At 57.6% G+C, this 21,240-nt stretch overlaps 2 protein-coding genes across 9 annotated transcripts in view; one reads left to right on the top strand and one right to left on the bottom strand.

The window, feature by feature from the left end:
• TSPAN18 (tetraspanin 18) overlaps positions 1-6,663 on the top strand; it is a 187,779-nt gene extending 181,116 nt beyond the window's left edge. For all 5 annotated transcript variants that reach the window (XM_082628838.1, XM_082628839.1, XM_082628836.1 and 2 more), the window contains 2 exons: positions 1,428-1,511; positions 3,583-6,663. In XM_082628838.1, coding sequence (XP_082484964.1) covers positions 1,428-1,511; positions 3,583-3,630 — 132 coding nt within the window. In that variant the 3' untranslated portion in view covers positions 3,631-6,663. The remainder of the gene's footprint in view (positions 1-1,427; positions 1,512-3,582) is intronic.
• TP53I11 (tumor protein p53 inducible protein 11) overlaps positions 5,784-21,240 on the bottom strand; it is a 150,371-nt gene continuing 134,914 nt past the window's right edge. Inside the window, exons 1-6 of one of the 4 annotated variants that reach the window (XM_082628844.1) lie at positions 11,855-14,403; positions 11,169-11,227; positions 10,909-10,957; positions 10,456-10,552; positions 9,348-9,449; positions 5,784-8,900 (exon numbers count right to left, since the gene is read on the bottom strand). In XM_082628844.1, coding sequence (XP_082484970.1) covers positions 8,767-8,900; positions 9,348-9,449; positions 10,456-10,552; positions 10,909-10,957; positions 11,169-11,227; positions 11,855-11,983 — 570 coding nt within the window. In that variant the 5' untranslated portion in view covers positions 11,984-14,403 and the 3' untranslated portion in view covers positions 5,784-8,766. Of the gene's footprint in view, positions 8,901-9,347; positions 9,450-9,676; positions 10,553-10,908; positions 10,958-11,168; positions 11,228-11,854; positions 14,404-16,189; positions 16,291-21,240 lie in introns of those variants that run through there. The other 3 variants (XM_082628841.1, XM_082628843.1, XM_082628842.1) reach the window with 3 other exon arrangements.

Raw genomic sequence — 21,240 nt, 5'->3', positions numbered from 1 at the left:
CCCCTGATCCAGAGTCTTGGGGGTGAGGCCTTGGCATCTGCATTGTTAACCACCTCCCAGATGATTCTGACACACCATCAGCCCCAAGAGCACTGTGGATCCAGGTCATCGTGCTGGAGGGGTCTGTTTATCTGGGTACATCCTATTTGCTGCTGAGTGCTCAAAGGGCGGCCTGTGGGAGCCTTCCCTGCCCAGCCCCCATCAGCCTCCAGCAGGAGGGTCTCATGCCATCCACCTGGCCACTCTGCCCATATCACGTCCTGCTGTCCACCTGCCTGGGCACAGCCTCATGGGGCGTCATTTCCACTTCCGGCCAATGAGGCGGGGCTTCTGGGTGATTGACAATGGGCGTGAACACCCAAGAATCACCTAAGAATCACCCAAGAATCTCAACAGAGCTCAGAAACAGCCAGAGTCACCCAACAGGGACCAGGCATGATCCCCACCCCCACCCGGGGGCTCTTCCCCTTGCAGGTCCTCTGGCTGGGCCCAAAGCATATACAGCTTCTCATAAAAGAAAGAAAATTCTCCCCCTTTAAAAATGCATTTCATTCAAGGCAACTACCGTGCATCAGTCTCTGGTCAGCATGGTGCCGGGGGAAGGAGCACAGGCGTGAAGATGACCCAGACGTGAGGCACCCAGGGTCAGATGGGGCTGAGGTCACGTGCTGGCAGCTCCTGGCTTTGCTCGCATGCCATCCCTCTGTCTGTCTTTCTGGGTCCATCTCTATCTCAGTCTGTACATCCTGAGGACTGCTTGAGAAAGCAGTAATAGCACAGGAGTTCAATCCATTTAGAAGGGGCCCTGTGAGAGCTGGGCTGGTCCTGGAAGGCTGCCTGGAGGAGGCGAGGTATGTGCTGGGTCTTGAAGAATGGGCTGTGTTTCCTTAGGGCAGAGGCTGCAAACCAAAATCCAGCCGCCAGGCTGGTAATGGGAAGGAGTAGAGAGGGTGGGTGAGGGACAATAGGGGATGGTGGCGACTGTGGTTCCCCAGGGAGCACCTGTCCCCAGGTACTGCCACATAGAAATGATGGCTTACCTCACTGGATCTTCTGATTTTATGAGAGAAGCAAGGAGCCCAGGTATGTATTGGAAATTTCCCAATATTCCAATCAGAAAAGAAGAAAGGGTCTGTGGCTGATTCGGCAGCAGTCAGGCTGGCAGTTTTCAGCCCGTCTTAGGGGCTGGAGGGCCAAGAGGGTCTTTGGTGTATTGCTGCTAAGTGGCTGAGCTTATGGGCCTCCTGCCTCCACCTCTCCTCCCCACCAAACTGTCCCAGCAGCGGTGTGACAGGGTAGGCCTGCTGCTGCCTGAGCTTTGGGGCCACATGCCAGCTCCCAGGCTTCACGCCCCAGTCCTGAGGCTGGCCCTTCACCTCTGTCCCTCCTTCCTGGCTATGGCTTTACCTCTGGTCCTTCCCTCCCAGGGCTGTTACACGGTGATCCTCAACGCCTTTGAAACTTACGTCTACCTGGCAGGAGCCCTCGCCATAGGGGTGCTGGCCATCGAGGTAAGTAAAGGCCCCCGCTTCTGTGGCTCCTCAGAAGCAAGACAGACACCTACACCGGGTCTCAGGCAGATCCCCCATGGCCTGCACCCCCAGCCTGCCTCCGTCTCCAGGTCCTTAACCCAGGACCCAGTGGGTACCCACTGCAGGGACGATGGGCAGGTAAGCCCAGCCATGTCTGTCTGCTGCCTGCGAGTCAGCCTGGGACTCTGGACACATCTGAGCAAGTCTTCGGGCAGTGGGGATGGACAGGCCCTGAGAGTCACTGCCCTCACCCCTACCCACGGTCCAGAGTGAACTCTGACTGAAGGATCAACGCAGCTGATTTCAGGGAGGGGCTACAGCCTGTGCTTCTAGATCAGGCCCATTCTCTGTGGGGTGTTCAGGGCCTGCGGGGCCTTGAGAACCTCACAAGCGCACGTTGAGCCCCAGAGGTGAAGACAGAAGGGCCCTGAGCCCCTCAAACGGAAGGCAGCCGCAGACTCTTGGAGCCACCACTAGGTGGCGCTTTGGCCAAAGGGCAGAGCTGCCCCCTTCCCTTCCTTCTACCACCCTCTCCCGGATCTCAAACCCGCTGCCCTGGGAGGTTGGGCAGAGGGCTTTGCCCAGGCCCGCCCATCTCAAGAAAGGGACTGCCAGTCTTCGGCCAGCCAGGAAGTGAAGTCAGGCCTCCCTATCCTCAGCCTTCCCCCTCCTACCTGGCGCCATAAACATGGCCTTGCTTAGCTTCTTACTGTGTCCTACAGCCCTGCTTAGAGCAGTTTTGTGGAGACTACTGAGGATGGGGAGAGGGAGGGGTCATTCATTCATTCGTTCGTCAAGCAAAGATTGAGCCCCTACTGTATGCCAACGCTGTTCTAGGTGAACAAATCCTCTCCTAGGAGGAAACAATGAACAAGAAACACAAATCAGTACCAGACCCCCTGGGAAAACGCAGGCGTGGGTCCCCTGCAGGAAGAACGTGGGCTTCTAGAGTTCACCTTCCAGCTCGGCCTCACCCCACGCACAGGATGCCCGAGCCACAGTTTCCTTATCTGCAACATGGTGCTAAAAGCCTGCTCCTAGGGCACGGTGGGGCTTACAGGTGCTGGGGACTACGTGCCTCGCGTGTAATAGGGGCTCACTAAGCAATGCCTGTGCTCCTGACCTACTGCCCTCACACCCAGCCCACAAGCCCAGCTGTGGCCTCTGTGCCAGGCAGAACCCTGCTCTGATTCGGGGACCTTTACCGTATGCTTTGCCTCCACCCCACTGTCCCTCCTGGAGGTTCGGCCATGAGCCTGTGGTCTGCGGACTGCGCCTTGCGCTACTTGCAAGAGCTCTGGTACAGGGGCATCAGCCAGTCTGAAGAAATGGGCATCTCTGAGTCAGGGTCTCTGCACACCCCACTACCCCAGGGCCCTTAGACAGGTGTTCAGTGATTTTGCTCCTAGTTTGGAGAAGGGCTGCATCTTCCTCGTCTATTAGTAACAATCCTGGTAACTTCTAATTAAGCATCTACTGTATAACAGGCCTCATTACATCGTTAATTGCCTTAGACTTCAATCTCACCTCCTTCTTGTGAGTTGGAAGGAGGCGAGTGCAGGGGCTAGGAGCATGGTCTCTGGAGTCAGAATACCTAGACTCCAATCCTGGATCCTCCATTTGTAGCTGTGTGACCTTAGGTGGGTCACCTGACCTCCCTGTGTCTCACTTCCTGGTCTGTGAAAATGTTTCTGAGACAGCACTTAGAACCGTGCCCGGCACATGGTAGGCTCTTGATACATACTCAGGCCCAGAGAAGGGAACTGAGTATTGGCCCAAGTTTGCTGCTGGCAAATAAGGGAGCTGGATTTGAACCCATGTCCAAAGCCCCCTTCTTTTCATGACTACACGGCATGAAGAGGACCAGTGACTGGCAAAAGGGGCTTGCCCCCAGGGCAGTGTCAGGAGCGCCAGCAGCAGGAGTGCTCTAAGAGTGATGGGTGAGCCCCCTTCCTGTCCCAGAGCAGACAGCCCCTTCTCGTGGGGGAGGGACAGCCCCCTGGAGGGCTGTGAGCCCAGCCTGACAAGCAAACTCCTACTTTCTTTGCAGCTTTTTGCCATGATCTTTGCCATGTGCCTCTTCCGGGGCATCCAGTAGAGGGTGTGGCCTGAAGATTGAAGACTCACCCCACCCACCACTGCCCAGCACCCAATGCCCTCCCCTCTCCCTCACCCCTGCCCTCTTGGCCCCGGGGGAGGAGGTGAGGCCATGATGAGTGGCCAGGAAATGGGGCAGAGGAAAATAGCTATTTTTTTAACAAAAAAAATGAAGGCAAAAATATGGACTGATGTAGCCCATCTGGACTCCGGAATGGGCGCCATGGGGTTCTCCGCGGGGGCCCGGGCACCTGAACCCAGGATGCAGTCTGCACTAGAGACCAAAGCAACACCAGGGCCAGGCCCCCTCCTTGGTGCAGCCAGATCTGGCAGCTCGGGACCTGGGCCCTCAACTCACAGCTTCAGGATCTGGTGCCAAGGAAGTAATAAGGATTTAGGCAAGAAGGAGGCAAAAGAAAACTGTGGAGAAAGGTTGGCAAAGCCCAGGGGCCCCGAGGAGACCTGGTCACCGTGTCCTTGAGGACTTGGAACCTACTTGGAGTCCCTGGTCCTCCGAGGATGGAGTTGTCCCTGCTTCAGCCTGGGGCCAAGAGTGGGCTGCAGATGCTGGATCCAAGGATGACCCAGCCGGTAGGGTCCGTGCTTCCCCATCTGTTGGAGCAAATAATCTGGAAAGCCCAGAGAGGAGCAGTTTCTCATCCACAGTCACACAGCACATGTGTGACAGTTCTGAACAAGAACCCCGCCATCCCCAGGCTGCCTGTCACTCCTTCCAAGGCTCTGTTGGTCCCAGCAGACCTACTGCTCACACGCCTCGCTGGCCTCTGCATCCTGGTTTCCCCAGAAGCGAGCGGGCAAGCTGGTCAGGAATTGCCTCTTCCCGGCTCCACAGCTAAGAAAATTCTGGACTCTGCCCTCCCTGCCACCTCCCCACACTTTTCTCTAAGTCCCAGGAACACACACATGCACACACACCACAGCCCGTTTTCTACACTGCCCACCTTTCCTCCACCAACTCCACCAATTCCCTGGCCCCCAGGGCTGGAAGGGCTGGAAGGAACCCCCAAGATCATCTGGTTCTCCTCTCACTCAGAACTGCCACTCAGATGTCTTCTACAAGATCCCTGCCAAGACTTCTCCACCTTCTTCTTGCACACCTCCAAGGACGGGGAGCTTACTACCTCCCAAGACAGGCTTCTCTTTGGACTGCTCTGACTTTAGCACCAGCTCAATACACGGAGGAGGTTTCTGTTTTTCTGTGGTTCTGTCCATGACATCCCACTTGCTCTCTCTCCTTCCCGAAGCGTTAAGGCCACACATTGTCCCCCTGAGCCCCGTTATTTCCAGGCTAAAGAACCCCAGGGCACCTCATCATTTCTGCTGTGACACGGTTTTCCTGTCCCTTCGCTGTCCATAGCACATTTCTGAGTGTTTCCTCCAGGATCTGGCAGGGAGAGGTTTCCCCACAGACTCACACCCACACAGCACCCACAAATCAGCCCCTCATATGCAGGTCTCAAATTCTAGACCAGCGTTAGCAACTGTATTGCAAGACGCCTTGACCCTGACCAATCAGGAATGGCTGCCAGAGGCTGTGCGGAGAATCTGAGGCTTGGTCTGGGCTCAGTGGGGGAGGACAGTGTAATCTTGATTAGTGATGTCTGCCAAACAGCTCAAGCTTGTTGAGGGGTGGGTGTGGAAGGGACAGTATGGTGCCTGCTCTCCTCTTTCCATTGTCCCTCTTCAGGGTCTGGGAAGAGCCCATTCTATCTCAAAGGCCCTGTGCCAGCTTCCAGCCTCCCCTCCAGCTTTCCAGCCACTGGGAGACACAGCAGCGGCCTAGAGCCCAGTGCCCCCCTGCTCTGCCCCCTACCCCCTTCTGAGCTGCAGCCAGAGCTCTGTGCCTGCTGTAAAGATTTGGTTTGACCCTCCCCTCATTTCTCCCCTTCCCCCTTGCACTCACCCTGCTGTCCCCACCAGTCCTGGCCCATTGTGGGCTGGGTCTTTCCATATTGTCCCTGTATCAGTCTGCCCTGGCAATTCCATAAATGATGTTATGAACTCCCTAGCGACTGGGCAACCCCAGGACCCAGGGGGCCGTGCAGCTTGTACCCCAGCGCAGGTCTCTAGACCACTCACAAATTGGCTCCAACTTCCTGGCAGAGGCAAAGGGCTGGCGTGTGGTGGACAAAAAAAAAAAAAAAAAAAAAGGCTGGCTAGGCAGGGCTTAGGGTCAAATTGGGCAGCTGTGTGACTTCGGTCCAGGGGTTCCCCAGGCATCAGGGCCCCATCTGGTCCCCACTGCCCAGGAGAATCTGGGGCCTTCAAGGTAAGAAGAGCCGGGCATCGGGCACCACACCCTCCGGGCCCCCGAGAAGAAAGGCTGGTCGTGGAGGAACACCTGGGTGAGGCGGGTTTGAGGGCATATGTAAGACTCTCATCCCCAAGGGCTCTCCAGAAAGGGGCCAAGGAGTCCGGATCTGCCCCCGCTGATGACATTCTGGGGCTGGAAAGGGGAAGCAGGCGTCTCTGCTCTGTAGCATTAATGCAGGCTGGTAGCTACTTGCAAGGCTCCCAGTGGCCATTCTGAGGGGGCACGAGAAGGTAAAGGCCAGCGGCAACAGCCCCTAATAGGTGCAGATGGCAATTTGGGGCTGCTGGGGGAGGCGGGAGGGTAGGAAGTCTCTGTGCTGAGACTTCCTGACCCCGCTAACAGGCCAGGTGCCAGGGGAGACCTTGCAGTTGGTCACATACCCCGCCCAGCACCAAAGGCCACCTTCCCTGCTTAGTGGCTGGGCACTGGGGCCCCTCCCCAGCCTCCCTTGTCCCCTCTCTCCTCTCCATGCCTAAGGGGCCCAGACAGGATCCCCCAAACCGGCCGAGGCCCAGCACCCCCATCTCCCTAGAAGCCCCCTCTTCCCCTCCCCGGTGGGTCCTATGTCGAAAGTCTATTAAGTGTTCCTTGCGGTAGGTAGCAGAGCTAATTTATCAAGTTTATTTCCTGTGAGCTTCCCTTTTTTATATTCTAGATCAAGAGGAGTTTTTGTAATATAAAGCAGGACGCCCACACTGATGGTTTTGCACTGGTTTTTGTGACTGTTTCTTACAAAAAGAGAAAGGAACGAAGAATAAATAGTGACCGTGAGGAAAGGTGGTCTTGGTTTGGGGGCGGGGTGGGGAAGCTGGGCCGAGGCAGGAGGCTGGCAAGTGAATCGGGGAAGGGGCATTCTGGGTTCTCCCAAACCTTTAGGAGGAACAGAACCAGGACAGCATCGTCCCGGCAGGCCCGCATTACCACCGCCGGGGACAAGGTCCTGCCACCCTCACTCAGCTTGGCTGGCTCAGCCCCCGCGGATGCCTGGCACAAAGCCCGGCTCCAGCGCCCGGACTTCCCTCTGCCCTGCTAGCCTCCCGGGGAAAATCTATCCGCCAAGCCCAGCGGTCATTAGGACGGACCATCCACCGCTTGGCGGCGTGCTAGCCAGGCCTCAAGAAGCATGGGTCAGCTCAGAGGACATGCCTTGGCTTGGGGGCACTGCCCAGCAGCTAGTACCACTTCCCAAAGGCTGCCGTGGCTCTGGGCCTGCCTGGGGCTCGGCGGTTGGGGGCAGGATTCTGCGAAGAGGCACGAACTTCAGCCTCGAGAGATGGAGGCCAGGAGAGGACAGCCCCTCCTTCGTGTCTAGCCTCCCTCCCGCTCGGCCGCGGTTACCAGCAGCACAGCCTTGGGCGCCCAACCCGCTGGGCCTCTCTCCTCGGCTGTGTTAACAGCGGCGGTGCCGTGCTCCGTTGGGCACAGGCTGTGTCCCTGGACGTGTGGCTGCAGGGACAGCTGGGCACGTGGGAGGGCAGCAAGGCCCAGCGCGGGCAGGGCCCGGGCCCAGGGCGCAGCAGCCAGAGCTGGGCTGCACCTAAGGACCAACCATCTCACCCGCTAAATGCTCTTTTCCAAGACGGGAAGCAAGTCTGGGGCCGGGGCTGCTTCTCTCCACGTCTGTCCCCAGGACATGGGGGCTGCCATTCCTGGGGTGCCGGAGGGAAGGGGGGCATCGGTTAAAGGACTCACGGGGGCCACACAGGCTGCTGGGCCTGCAGGGGTCTTCATCCCTGAGGGAGCCAGCTGTTGGCCTCCTCCAGGGCATTTGATGGGGGCTGGGCATGAGAGGAGGCGGCTTGCTGAAATATTTCTATTTTTTGCCCCTGCTGAGCTTGAAGGGCACCCAGTCCTACCCAGCCGGGCCTCAGAGGCACCCCAGGCCAGAGGGCCAGAGGGCAGCACCCTGGGGAGGGGGGGAGGGGGGAGGGGGGTAAGGAGGCTGGGTCAGGTGCACCTCGGACACTGGAGGACACGCCAAGTGATGAAGACATGCTTCTCTCTCTTCCTCATCCACAAACCCTGTCACTTACAGGTGGCCGCCATCTGGGGTTACCCGGGTGTCCATCTGTCAGGGCCAGTCTGTGGCTGAGGCCCTTGGCAGACTCTGGACCCAGGCCCGTTGGGAGAGGGGGCACCCAGGGGCCTTCAGGAGCTGGGTGGGGGCAGAGCAACCAAGAGCGAGGCCCGAGGAGAGGTCGTGGCGGCCGGGGCTGAGCACAGGGCCCTGCGACCTGCAGCCCACCTCACAGAAGGCGGAAGGGGTGGTGCCAGGGGTCAAAGGCGGACCCCCGCCTGCCAGCCCGCAGCTGCGCTGTGTATTTAGGGGGCAGAGGGTCCCCTACATGTGGAGAGCGCCCGCATGGAAGGGAAGGGGCCCGGGGTCAAATTCTAAGGTTTTCCAGGCATGAGCAGAAGCCAAGTTCGGCTGCTTGGGCACTAGACTGGCTGGGGGCCTGGGCGAGAACAAGGAGGCAGTCCACAGCCTCTCAGGAAAGAAGGGTCTTGTGACAGAGGGGCAGGAGCCTGGCCTTGGCCGGATGCCTGTGACTCAGCCTCTTCCTTGAGCATCTGTCCAGGGGATCCAGAGGCCGAGAGACCCATGAACAGGAAGCGTCACCGTGTGGGGGGAAGGATGGGGTGCAGAGGCTCCATCCCTCCCCAAACCTGAGGGCCCAGGAGGAGAGGAAGGCGGCCACTCCTGCCTGCCTGGGGCAGGGTCCTTCCTGCCTTCCGGAACCAAAGGGAGCCCGAGGTCCCCAGGCCTCCCTGCCCCAGAGGGGCCCCTGGCCCGGCGGGCGGCTACACTTTCTTGGGTTTTCGGCCGACTTGGTAATAGTAGTAAACGCAGATGGCGACAAAAAGGAGGCGGCTGGCCAGGAGCAGCAGGATCCCTAGGGACACGAGGCCCGTCTCGGCTAGCGTGGCAGTGACCACTGTGGGAGAGAGGCCAGGAGGGGACACAGGTCAGAGGTGGGGATATCCCTTACCCGCAGCACGGGATGCCATGGGCCCCAGGGTGGCTGCCTGACTGGCCCCCGCCCTGAGCTGGGGCATCCTATCAGCTGCCCAACCGCGGCAGGTATGGGGGGCGATCATGTGGGCAGAACTGGGTGTGTGCCATCACACCTGTGCTGGGTCCACAAGTGAGCAGTGGATTGTGGGTGCACGGGTGTGTATGCAGGAGGATACAGGCACATACCAGCTGCGTGAGCACAGGTGTGCAGGTGTACAGGTCAACCCAGCCACACGAGTCCCTCCCCCTCACACAGGTTTTCATCACTTCCCAGAAGACAAGTGGCAAGAGTTGGGAGGCCAGGGGCCAAGCTGCCCGCACCCTGTACCCCATCAGCCTCCCCATCACTGCCCACCTCAGGACTCACCCAAGAACTGGACCGAGAAGTAGCAGGCTTCGGTGAGCAGAGTCCATCGGATGATGACCTTCTCAGCCGTGTAGAGAGCGTTCCACATGATCAGGGAGATGCCTGGGGTGGGGGACAAAGAGGGGAGTGGGGGGCGGAGTAGCCTGACCCACCCGCCCACTTGGGGGATGGGCAGGGGGCCTGGTCCTCCTCCCTTTGACAAAGTAGCCAGGATCCCGGACATGCCCTGCCCCCACTCCCACTGCTCAAATTAAAACTCATCCGTCATCCAACCTGACCCAAAACCCCGTAACACTAGCTCTCCCATTGCGTGGCTGAAGGGCCTGTCGCAGTCCCCACCCCCCAACCCCACCCCAGAGCTACTGGCGCTGGCCCTTGAAGGTGGAGTAGAAGTGAAACTGGCACAAGGCTTGGGAAACTGCGTGGCAAAGTCGTGGAGGCCTTCTGAAACGGGGGACTGGGCCTCAGGAGGTGCGGCTGGAGTCCGGGGCCCACCGTGGGATGTGGGGGAGGGAGGTTTGGAAGGCAGGCTGGATCCACCCCACAGATGACCCTGCATATCAGAGACCGGAAGGAGCTGGGACTTCAGTCTGTGGGTAATAGGGAGCCATAGAATGTTTTGGAGGAGAGGAGGGACAGCCCCAGTGCTGGGTTTTAAATGCTGTCATTTAGCTTCCTAACAGGCACTGCTGCATGTGACTCAGGCTGGAGAGGAAACAGAAGTGGTTCAAATGGGCGGTCCAAGGGTGAGGGTTTTACAGACACTGTGTTGATTTTGCCTCCTCCTCTGGGCTGTGAGGCCCTGGAGGGCGGAGCCTGGGCTTCTTTCATTTCTCTACCCCAATGCCCAGGTGGTGCACTGCACACAGCAGGCACTCAATAAGTGCTTTGTCCCAGATGATGGCCAAGCCAGTCCCAATCCCCTGGGGACATTCTACCAGTGGCCACAAGATGGCAGCACACACCCAACAGAGACAGACTTGTTGGCTGAAGCGTGGGTTCTGAGAAGGGGAGCCCCTGCACAAAGAAGGCTCCCCATGTTCCCTCAGCCCCTGTTGGTCCCTGGGCTGCCCATCACCTCCCCAGAGTCTGCCCCAGCAATACTCACTGAGGAGGGCGCCGCCATAGAGGCGGATGGGGGTCTTGCTGGTCACCTGCGCTCCGTCAAAGACTGCATCATAGAGCTGGTCGGGAAAGGTGAGGGCCTGCGGACAGCGAGCGGGAGGCTCACGGTGAGGGGCTCACTGTGGAAACTTCCCCTGGACATCTCCTTCCTTTCCCCAGTAGCAGTCCAGGGTCAGGACACTGACTGCCCCCGACCCCTCCCTACCAGGACAGAAGATCTGAGGTTCCAGTGACAGGAAGTGGGACCAAGGACCATGGGAGCTAGGATGCTCCAGGGCAGGGCACAGGTGGGGATAAGTGTCAGGAGAACAGGTCATGGAGGCAGCCAGAGAGTCTGGACAGATGGGGCTTCAATATGATGGCTGTGTGGAGAAAGGCAGCAGGGGTCCCAGGGCAGGGGAGGGGGCCAGGTCCCAGGGGTGGGGCAGGGACTCACCATGATGGCAATGCCGGAGAAGAGCACAGCAGAAACAAACTGCCAGAGCCTGGGGAGGCGTGGAGAGGAAGGTCAGAGCCAGACCCCTTGCTGCCACCCCAGGCCCCACAGGACCCTTCCCTCTCCAGCCAAGATGCCCAGGGATGGCTGGTCTGGGGGAGGGAATTTGACGGGATGGAACCAAAGACAAGACTACACAGGGGCAAGGCTGATGAGCCCCTCCCCCTAGCCTTGCCCCCCACCAAACTCGTAATGCTCACCTGAGGCCCAAAGGCTCCCGAACAGCAAACTTCATCTCATTGCCCAAGACCTGGCTGATCTGTGGACACAGAGGGGTCAGAGGCAACCAGGCTGAAGGCAGCTCTGCCTGCCCAGTCTACTCACCCCCTCCCAGAGGCCCCTGGATGCCCAGGTGGCTCTGCTTAGCCAAAGGGTCACCCAGGCTGGGAGGGTCACACTGAGGCACACCCTCTCTTCCTCCTCTTGACACCGGGGCTTATGGGAAGCTGAAAATACAGTGGCTGAGGATGAAAGCTCAGAGGTCTGCCAGATGTGGGCTTGAAGGCTGGCTCTGCCACTTATTGGTTTGGCCCTGGGGAAGTCCTTAACCTCTCTGAGTCTCAGTTTCCTCATCTATAAAATGGGTTAATAACCGACCCTACATCTCCCAGGGTAAATAATGCTTATAAAGTAGCTGGTGCCATAACAAGCAAATAATAAGCACTCAACTAATTCTAACGATCCATTTTCATTATTGCTACTATTCCTCTGACATATCCATTAGACTTCTAGAAGATATGAGCTAAATCTGGGTGCTCCCTGCAGCTGTAATGGGTCTCAGCTATTCTTCTCCCCAAACAGTGGGCCAGATCTGCCTCCCCAAATTGGTGCTCAAGGCAGACCCCCATGTGGCTGGTTCAAGGCCCCTCCTCCGAGCTCTACCCACCTTGGAGCGGTGGACCTCCCCATCGTCATCCTCCCCGCCCACGCCGAGGATCTTGCGGGTCTTCAGGCGGCTCACAAGGTCCGTCTGGCTGTGCTTCTTCATGAGAGGTGGGGGCTGCTTGGCTGCCATCCTGTCCTGGAGCCCGACCTCTGTAGGAGGGCTGCAGGGAGACACCAGCCTCAGCCACGGGTCCTGCCCAGCTTCTAGATCTCAGAGGGCAGCCAGACCCCAGCCCAGGGCCTGGGGAGGCCTTCCCCTCAACCTGGGGCAGCAGGTGGACACTGGAGGAGGAATCTGAGGGCCCAGGTTCAGTACTGGGCTCCCTAACCACCCGACTGTGTGATTAAAAGGGTCAAGTGACTGCCCTCTCCTGGCCTCAGCTTCCTCATCTGTAAAATGTGTTGGGGCAGATGGTCCTAAGGCCTTCCATCCGTCTGGCCTAAGTGGATGTGGCACACCCCAGACGACCAGGCCGGAGGGAGCCTTACAGACAGCCCTGGAGGAGGTATAGGCCCAGGACAAGGCATTCAGGCCTGGATAGACTGTACCCAAAGGTTCCTGGGGGTAGGGGGCAAACTGGGGTCTGGGTCAGCCTTGCCAGAAGAGGGAAGGGTCTACCAAAGCCTGGGTAGGGCTCCTGAGTTCTGGAGTCCAGGCCGCCATTGAACTTTTGCTCAGACAATTCCCCTGCCCAGCAAGCCCTCCCACCCACCCTCCCAGACAACCTCCCTCTAACCTGCCAGAACTGAAAACAAGGGGAGCGGGTGACCCCAGGACCCAGCTGAGCCAGAGGAGGGATGGCCAGGAGAGTTGGCAGGGCTCTGTGGCAGCAGTTTGGGCCTTGCCCCTCCCTGCTCTCCCCTCACCCCCCCAGGTCTGCCCACGATCCTTGATGGCCCCCAACCTCCAGCCTCCCCCCAGCTCTTGAGCACCTACTGTGTGCCGGGCAGTGGAGACACTGATGTGAGTTGAGTGGCCGTCCTGACCTTCAGTCAGCACAAAATCTAGGTGGAGGAGACGACAGTGGAAATCACAGTGAGGTAGAGGCTTCCAGAAGCTGGCCCTGAGGGGGCTCCTCTGATCACAGCCACCCTGCAAGATGGGTACTATTTACACCCATCATACAGATGAGAAAACCAAGTTCAATGAGGTTCGATAGAAGACCGGATTGAAAACTGGTAGTATCCCCACCCTATCACGTGCCGCACCAGTGCTAGGTGCCTCCCATATCCGTGCACCTCTTTCCCACCCACAGCTACTCTCCAGCAAGGTAGGAAAACCACCCCCGATAACAGACAAGGCTCAGAAGTTGCCTGTCCCTCAACCAGGGACCTGAGGTGGGCTTGCTGGACCCCCCCAACCAGGCATCAGACTCAGGTCTTTGTGTGGCCCCCGGCAAGTCTCACCCTCTCAGCCCCAACCAGAGGCAGGGCACAGAAGTGTCCCCAGGTCACCTCCAGTTTTCCAGCCTCTAAGACACTAAGACCCAGTGTCTTAGAACAAAATAAAGCACCCAGCAAATAAACATCAGAACAAAGAATCAAATGGTGGGGGGGTTGGATAACATGGCTTTACACTGGATGAACTGGGCAAGGAGCATACCAGCTCGAGTTTGGAAATAATGGCCAAGGTCATTACTGGAGGTCTTTAGTAACGTCCAGGCCCCACGTCCCTCCTAAGCCCCCTGGCCTAGCTCCTCACCTGTAAAACAGGGGCAGCTATGCTTTCCTCTCCCACGTATATACATCCCGGGGAATGGGAGGCGGCGGCTGGTGGTGACCAGGAAGGCAGCTCAATGAATGGCTGATGCTGGTTAGCGGGGGCAGCCGCCCGGGGCAGCGAGGGTTTAACCAGGCTCCTCGGTGTTGGGGGCCGGGCACTGTCACAACACCTCAGCCGCTTGCTACCACCTTCTGGTGAATCCAGGTAGAAGCTATAATCAGCCTGGCGTCCCTCCCACTTGCCAGGTGGACCTGCGGGAGGCTGCCCCCAGGGAGCCAGCAAGCCATTGGCCCCTCACCCATCCTTCCATGAAGGAAGCACCAGGCAGGCGGGTCTCCACCCTTCCTCTTCCGGCCTCCTCTCTGGCCTTCTATTTTTTAATTTGCATACAGTGAAATGAACCTTCTTTGGGGTCTGTAGTTATATGAATCTTAGCACATGTATAGATCCAGGCAACCACCGCCTCCAAATCAGGACCCAGGGCAGCTGCATCACCAGTCAGACCCTCCCCTCACCCCTAACCCCAGGCAACCGCCGATCTGTTGCCTGCCACTATAGTTTTGTTTCTGTTTTTTCAAATGTGTTACATAAATGGAATCATGTAGTATATAACCGTGGATACCCGCTTCTTTCATTCAGCATCATGCCTTTCAGACTCATGCAGGCTGCTGTGTATATGGACGTTCCCTTCCTCTCGCCAGGAGAGTGGGAATCAATGTACCAGTACCTGGCGTCAACGTACCAGTTTGTTTACCCTGTCACTCACTGAAGGACATCTGAGTTGTTTCAGAGTTTGACAATTATGAATAGAGCTGCTATAAACATTCATGTGCAGGTTTTGGTGTGACCATGAGTTTTCATTTCTCGAAGGTAAATACCTGGGCATGGAATTATATTGAGTTATATGGTAAATCTACGTTTAACTCTAGAAGAAGGTGCCAGACTGCTTTCCAGAGCAGTGAACCATTTCCGTTTCCCCACAGTGCACGAGTGTTCCCATTCCTCCCCATCCTCGCCAGCACCAGGTATGCTCAGACTTGACTTTAGCCCTTCATATAGGTCTCCATAGTGTTTTAACTCTTCTCACCCAGGCCAGCCAGGCTGCCTGACTCAGTCCTGCTGTGTCCCTTACTGCCTATGTTTAGTGGACAAGTCACACTGCTCTGAGCCTCAGTTTTCCCCATCTGTGAAATGGAGCTGTAATTCCCAGCTCCTCGAGATCCAGGGGCAAAAGGAGAAGCTTGGTCAAGAGCACGCAGCACAGCACCTACACATTTAAATGAAAGGACTGCATTTAGTGAGGATGTGCTGTGAGCCATGTAAGGGTGGTGGGACTGGGTCCCTGCCCTTAAGTAGCTTACAGCCTGCATGGGGACAGGGATGCTGATCTGTCAGGCACGAATCAGAGTAAGTTGATTCTCTGAGCCCCAGTCCTCTCATCTGTGAAATGGAAACAACAATCCTTACATCTTCCCTAGGCCTGGTCAAAGCAGAAACAAAATAATGGACAGAAAGTATTTTATAAAGTGCCAGCTAACTGCTAAAGCCAGAAGAGCTTAGCTGCAGAAGCCATACTCTCTGAGTTCAAATCCCAGGGCTACCACTTCTTAGCTGTGTGCCTGTGGGCAAGTCACTTACACTCTCTGTGCCTCAGTCACCCCATCCATAGTTGGGGAAGCAAAGGGTCTTCCCTCATAGGGATGCTGTGAGAATACAAGACGTGACCTCCGTGAAGAGCGTAGGGTAGTGCCTCGCCCGTACCAAGTGCTTGGTTGAGACGGGTACTTAGACACAGCCACCCCCTCCTCCCCATGTCCCCCATGTAGCAGGGGCTCTGGGGTGGAGGCCAGGGAGGATCAGGAGAGGGGCCTAACTAGCATTTCCTAACGTCTCCACCCCTTGGGCAAAGCCCCCAGACCTCAATCCCATGGCGTAAGGCTGACACTCGGGCCACAGCACACCAGGCCTGGGCTGTGTCAGCGACCCCTGCTCAGAGGGTTGGCTGCCTTCCTCTGCCCGATGGTCCCTCCCCACCAACACAGACACAGTGCTCCCCTCGGCACCACAGGACCAGGGCTGGTACAGAAGGGGGACTACGGGGTCCTGGGCTCCATTTGACGTCCGGTATCACTCAGGCACAGCCATCAGGTACCTGATGGGACCCACTGCAGCCGTACACAGAGCCCAGAGCCCAGCAGCAAGCTCACCACCAGCAAAGGGCCCTACAGCCTCCCAGGGAAAGTGAGATCTGAAACGTCATCTCCAGGGAGCAGGGTCCCCAGCACCTGGCCCTACAGAGTGAAGTGCTCTGAGCCCCGAGTCCTATCGCTCCTTCATCCGCAGGACTGGACCCCACCTGGAGAGGGCAGGCAGGCAGCTGCCACACTCACACACTCACATACACACACACACGCACGTGTGCGCACAGCAGCCCCTAAGCACCCCACCGCCGAGACACACCACACACCCCCTCTGATCTGCCCATGAACTTTCCTCCCTTTCAAGGTCACTCCAGGTAGGACTGGCCCCATTTCAACCTAAGAGAGGACAGAGGACAGCTCCCCCGCTCCCTCCTTGTACCCCAGCTGAACACTGGCTTTGGGACAGCCAGACCTGGGTTCAAATCCTGCTTCTGTAGGACACTGCAGCTCTCCCAGTCTCAGTTTCTGCCCCTGTGCAATGGGGCTGATGAGAAGGTCCACTCTGCAGAAGGGCTGGAGGAGAGAGATAACAGGTGATACCTTGTGGCAAAGTGCCCTGCCCGGAGCCAGGCAGGGCCCCACCCCTTCTCCTTCCCTCTGCTCACTCAGCCGTGCACAGTGGAAAAAGCCTGCCTGTCACAGCCGTCATGCTTCCTTTCCCAGGCCCCAATGCCTCCTGAAGGGCCCCCAGGGCTCCCCGGGTGCCAGGCTGGTGCCAGGCTGCCCAAGGCTAGGGGAAGGGCTGGGAGGAGGGCTGCTCTTGCTCCTAGATGCTCACTTGGGAGGCCCTGCCAGGCAAGGAGAAGGGAAAATGTGGCTGCAGCCCCCAGACCCAGCGTTCACGATCCTCTGCATTCTGCTCCTGGCCAGCCTCTCTGACCTCAATTCCCAATAAACTGGGAAATCACTGTCCTTTGAACAGTTGTTCTCCCTTCTGAACCACTGCCTTCCACTCCCTCCATCCTGATGCCCCCCGTTCCTCCTCCTCCAGGGAGCCTTCCCAGGGCACAGTGTCCCCCCCTTCTCTGGACCCTCAGTGGCGGCCAGGGCCACTTCCGGCCCATCCTCCTCATCATTTCAGGGCCAGCTGGCCTCCCTGAGACCCAGTGATCTGAAGGCAGGGCTGGTACGGTGCCCACCTGAGAACCTCCCCGCTGGCCCCGCTGGGACACAGAGGCACTTTGGCAGCAGAGGCGAATGAGGGACGGTCAGGCCACGGCAAGCAGGTCTCCCTACCTCTACCCACAGCACTCAGGGTCACACTCAGTTGGAGCTGGCAGGGCCCAAGGGGACACTCTGCTCTACACACACGCCGGACAAGCCAGAGAGCTGAGGCCCAGAGCGGCAAGCTCTGCCCCAGGCCACACGTGAGCTGGTGACACAGGAGAGCAGGGAAGGAGCTTTGTGGTCAGGCAGAGCTGGGGTCCAACCTGGTACTTCCTCTGGCCAGGTGACCGTGCGCAAGCAGGTCAGGGGATGCTGAAGACTCCAGGAGAGTAGGTGGGGTTTTCCCTGGCATCTGGGGTGCCCAGGAAATGACTGGAGGTTGGGTGAGAGCCCACCACCACCTCAGAGAGCTGCAGCCATCTCTAGGTGAGTGCCACGGGGCAGGGGTTACTGATGGTTTTGTTCACCTGGCCTGGACAGCTCCAGGCGTGGGAGGAGCTCAACAAAAATCGGGGACAAAGTAAAGTTGGGGGAAGGGTTTCGAGGCCCCCTGCTCGCCAAGATCTGACCCCGTGTAGCCCCTTCCTCCTTCTTCATCTGAGGCCAGAAAAGAACATCCCCAAGAGCTCCTAGCGGCGGCGGCAAGACAGAAGGGGCCATGATGGCACAGAGGCCAAGCAGAGCCTCCAGATTGGACCAGGAAGGGAAGGGCTCATGGGGGGATGGGAGGAGTGTTACAAGTATCAAGGGAGGGGTGGGGGCGGGCATATACTTAATGATGAGGCAAACTTGGACTCAAACCCCCAACTCTTTCTCTTAATTGTTCTGTGACCTCAGGAAAGTTACTTAACCTCTCTGAGCCTCCATTTCCTCATTTGTGAAACCACACGACGACTTCTTAGCTCACAGGGTTGGGATCAGACAGACTGAGAAAAGGCAGTGGAGGGGCCTGGTCCCTGGTATGCACTCCCCAAGGGACAGCAATTAACAATATTAAAGGGGTGGCTGTCCAGGCGCTGCCCTGGCAGCAGATCCGATAGGGCTGAGACGTCTTTCCCATGCCAGTCCTGGAGGACCTCTCCCAACCCCTCTGTCGCCTTCCCAGGAAGCCTGGTTTCCATAGAAACAGATGGACTGCAGAGCTGTCCCCTGCATGGAGAATGTGCCACCATGAGGGCTGGCTTAGGAGGGGCTGGGGGAGAGGAAGGGGCCTGGGGCCCAGAGCACCCACCAGCTGCCGAGCCTCTGGTGGTGATTCAAGGGGGAGTCATTGCTGTTGAGTGTCAGAGCCAAGAACCACTTCCTCTGCAAACAAGACCCTCTGCTGGAGGGGCAGCATACCTGTCCCTCCCCATCTGGTAAGGAGAAACGCCCCAAAAACATCCCCCCAAGGAAAGGAGGCAGGGGACAAGTACTTCTAGACCAGGAATTCCATGTAACCCCCACAGCCCTATGAGAACAGCTGTACTATGACTCCCATTTTACAGATGAGGAAACTAAGGCCCAAGTGACTTACGTATGTGTCTCTTGGGGGTAAGTGGCAGAGCTGAAATTCAAACTAAGTTAACTGTGCCTAACTGGATATTCAGAGAGGAGCTGGTGTGTGTGCATGCGTGTGCATGAGCGCACATGTACGTGTGCGTGTGGTGTGGGTGTGGTGTGGTGAACACGACATCCAAAAAGAACTAAGCTCTAAGCCATCTTCCCCATCACATCTCCCCGTGAAAGTCCCTGGCAGGTTGCCAGCATCTGAACCCCTCCCTGGGGTCCAGCCTCCCTTGGATTAAGGCCCTGTGACTCCAGCAGGACCTGGGAAGGGCTACAAGGAGACCCATTGTTCGGTTATCACGTTGGTGCAAAATAGCTGGAAATGGGGTCTGGGACGGGCAGCACAGGAGTGGGGGCAGTGAGAGACGGAGCCTCCCGGCCCTGGGCAGAGGGAAGGGGAGGCAGGGAGAGCCCCAGCAAGGGGACCATGGGGGCTGGAGGGTCCAGAGCCTGCATCATCCTTCCTGTGGTCCCTTCCTGGGGCAGCCCATCAGCCCCTTGGGCGAGATGGGGTCTAAAGAACCCCTAGCCCAGAACCCTCCACTGGGGCCCTCAGACAGAGTGAATCTCAAATCTCAAGGATCCAAATCTCTGGGTTCTGCATCCTTAGTCCTGTGTCTTTGGGCAGATTAACTTCCTGGAGCCTCCATTCCTTCACTGTAAATGGGGTGACAATGCCTGACTTACTAGGTTGTCAGCAGGGTTGGACTAAACTAGGAAGTCACACAGCTGCATCACCGACATTATCACAGTGGCCTCTGGGGTGCAGGTTTTGCCAGTGGGCGTTTCCTCTGGGTACACGGGCTAAGGGAAGAAGCTGAGGCGAGGCTGCCACGTGGCAGGGCTTCCTTGCAGTGTGTCCCTCGAGAGCGGAGTGCGATTATTCTGAAGGCCAGCCTGCCTTAGGCAGCCTTGTCTCTCAAGTAGCCGGCGAGCCAGTGGAAGGCGGGGCTGCATCATCCATCTCTCTCTGTACCAGCATCACCACCGGGCTCAGGGCTCTGTGTCAAGGGCAAGGATGACAGAGTAGAACTGGCGGCGGAGAAGAAAGAACACGATGCGAATCCTGCTGGGGTACAAACCAGTCCCCATGACAAAGCTCTGTAGTCAAGAAAGGGATTTCCACACCCCATTTCCAAGAACTCCAGGAACACAGGAGCTGGCAATGGAGGGTTTGACTGAAGCTGGGAGGCTGAGCCCTGAGTCACTGGGCTGGGAGACAGGACAGCTGAGGTCACCAACAGATTCTGCCATCACAGGTAAGCCAGGGCCGGGACTCTGGGACTCAGCTTCCTCGTCTGAAAAATGGAAGTGCGGTCTCCAGGGCCCCTCCTGGCTGTGATATTCCTGATCTGGCTTCCAAACCTTGTCACTCACCAGCCGCACTCCAGCTCCAGCAAAGACCGCAGCACAAGCTGCCCCGCCCCCAAGTCCTACCACCGCTCTCACTGGCTCTGGAAACACACATTTTGCTATTTCTCTACCAATTCTCTTTCGAAGCTGCCTAATTTCCAGAAGGACAGAGGAAAGCCCACATTTTCATCACAAATATCTCCAAGCCCTCAGGGACAGAAACAATAAACATTCCCTGCTGTGTTGAAGAGGGTGAGAGGGCAGGGCAGGACAAGGGGCAAGAAGGAGGGGACATCCCTGGGGGCCTCACCCTCTGAAACTGCTGTGTGGGCAAGGGGGTGTCCAGGCCTCGGATGTCCATCCACTGCCACACAGAAGTCACTAAGAGGGGCTTCTCTGTCCCTACTGTCACTCACAAAGGGCAGAACACATGGAGAATTCCTGTCCTTTCCAACCCAGGAGTGGGCCAGCCTCCCCCTCAGCCCAGTGACCACATCGGGGCCCTCAAAGGCAGCTGGTGCTTCCAGATCCCATGGGGCCAGAGCTCTTGTGAAAAGGCAGTGGCCATATCCCTCTCCCCTCCCACTCCTTCCACCTCCCCCACCCCTGTAGATGCTCAGAAACTTGGAGAGGAGGAGAGAAGGCGGGGAAGGGAGTTTCCGTGAAGAGATGTCCCACTGTTTTGAGCCAACTTTTTCATAAGCAAGTAGTTATTTGCCCTTTGGGTGGGTTGGGGGAGGCAAGCAGAAAGATCCCTGTACTTTTCCCAGTACGCTGATGGGCCAGAACCACAGTCCAGAACTAACCATCTCCCCTAGGGTTTGGGGGGCTCTGGCATGACTCAAAAGGCCTGTGTTGATATCCTGGCTCCACCACTTATTAGCTGCATGGCCTTGGGCCAGTGATACTATCTCTCTGGGCCTCAGTTTCCTCATCTGTTAAATGGGTGTAATAATGACACCCACCTCCCACTGATGAGAAGATGCACAAAAAACTCCTAAAACAGCTCCTGTTTATAGTGAATGCTCAAAAATAATGTTGCTCTTATTTTCAGACAAGGAAAGTCAACTTCTTTGCCTCAGTTTTCCCCTTGGCCATACCAACTTCAGAACAGGTCCCCCTGTAGAAGCCACATGTGGATACAGAGGGGGGTGCTTACAAGGGAGTGGCCACAGGAAGGAAATGGGAAGAGAGAGAACTAGGGTCACTCTGGCTCAGGAGGAAGATGCTGCCCTGAGTGTACTGACAACAGGTGGGCAAGGAGAACCTGGGAAGGGGGCTGGCAACAGGCTGCAGAATATGGAGCCCCTTGGGGTACTAAGCCTGTGTGGCTCCCCTCCATATCCCCAGCACTTGGCCAGGCCTGGCCTTGGGAGGGGCACAACCATTGTTGTG

Source organism: Mesoplodon mirus, assembly GCF_964341445.2.
Source record: "Mesoplodon mirus genome assembly, chromosome: 7".
Classification (NCBI taxonomy): domain Eukaryota; kingdom Metazoa; phylum Chordata; class Mammalia; order Artiodactyla; family Ziphiidae; genus Mesoplodon; species Mesoplodon mirus.
This window is presented reverse-complemented; position numbering and strand designations above follow the sequence as displayed.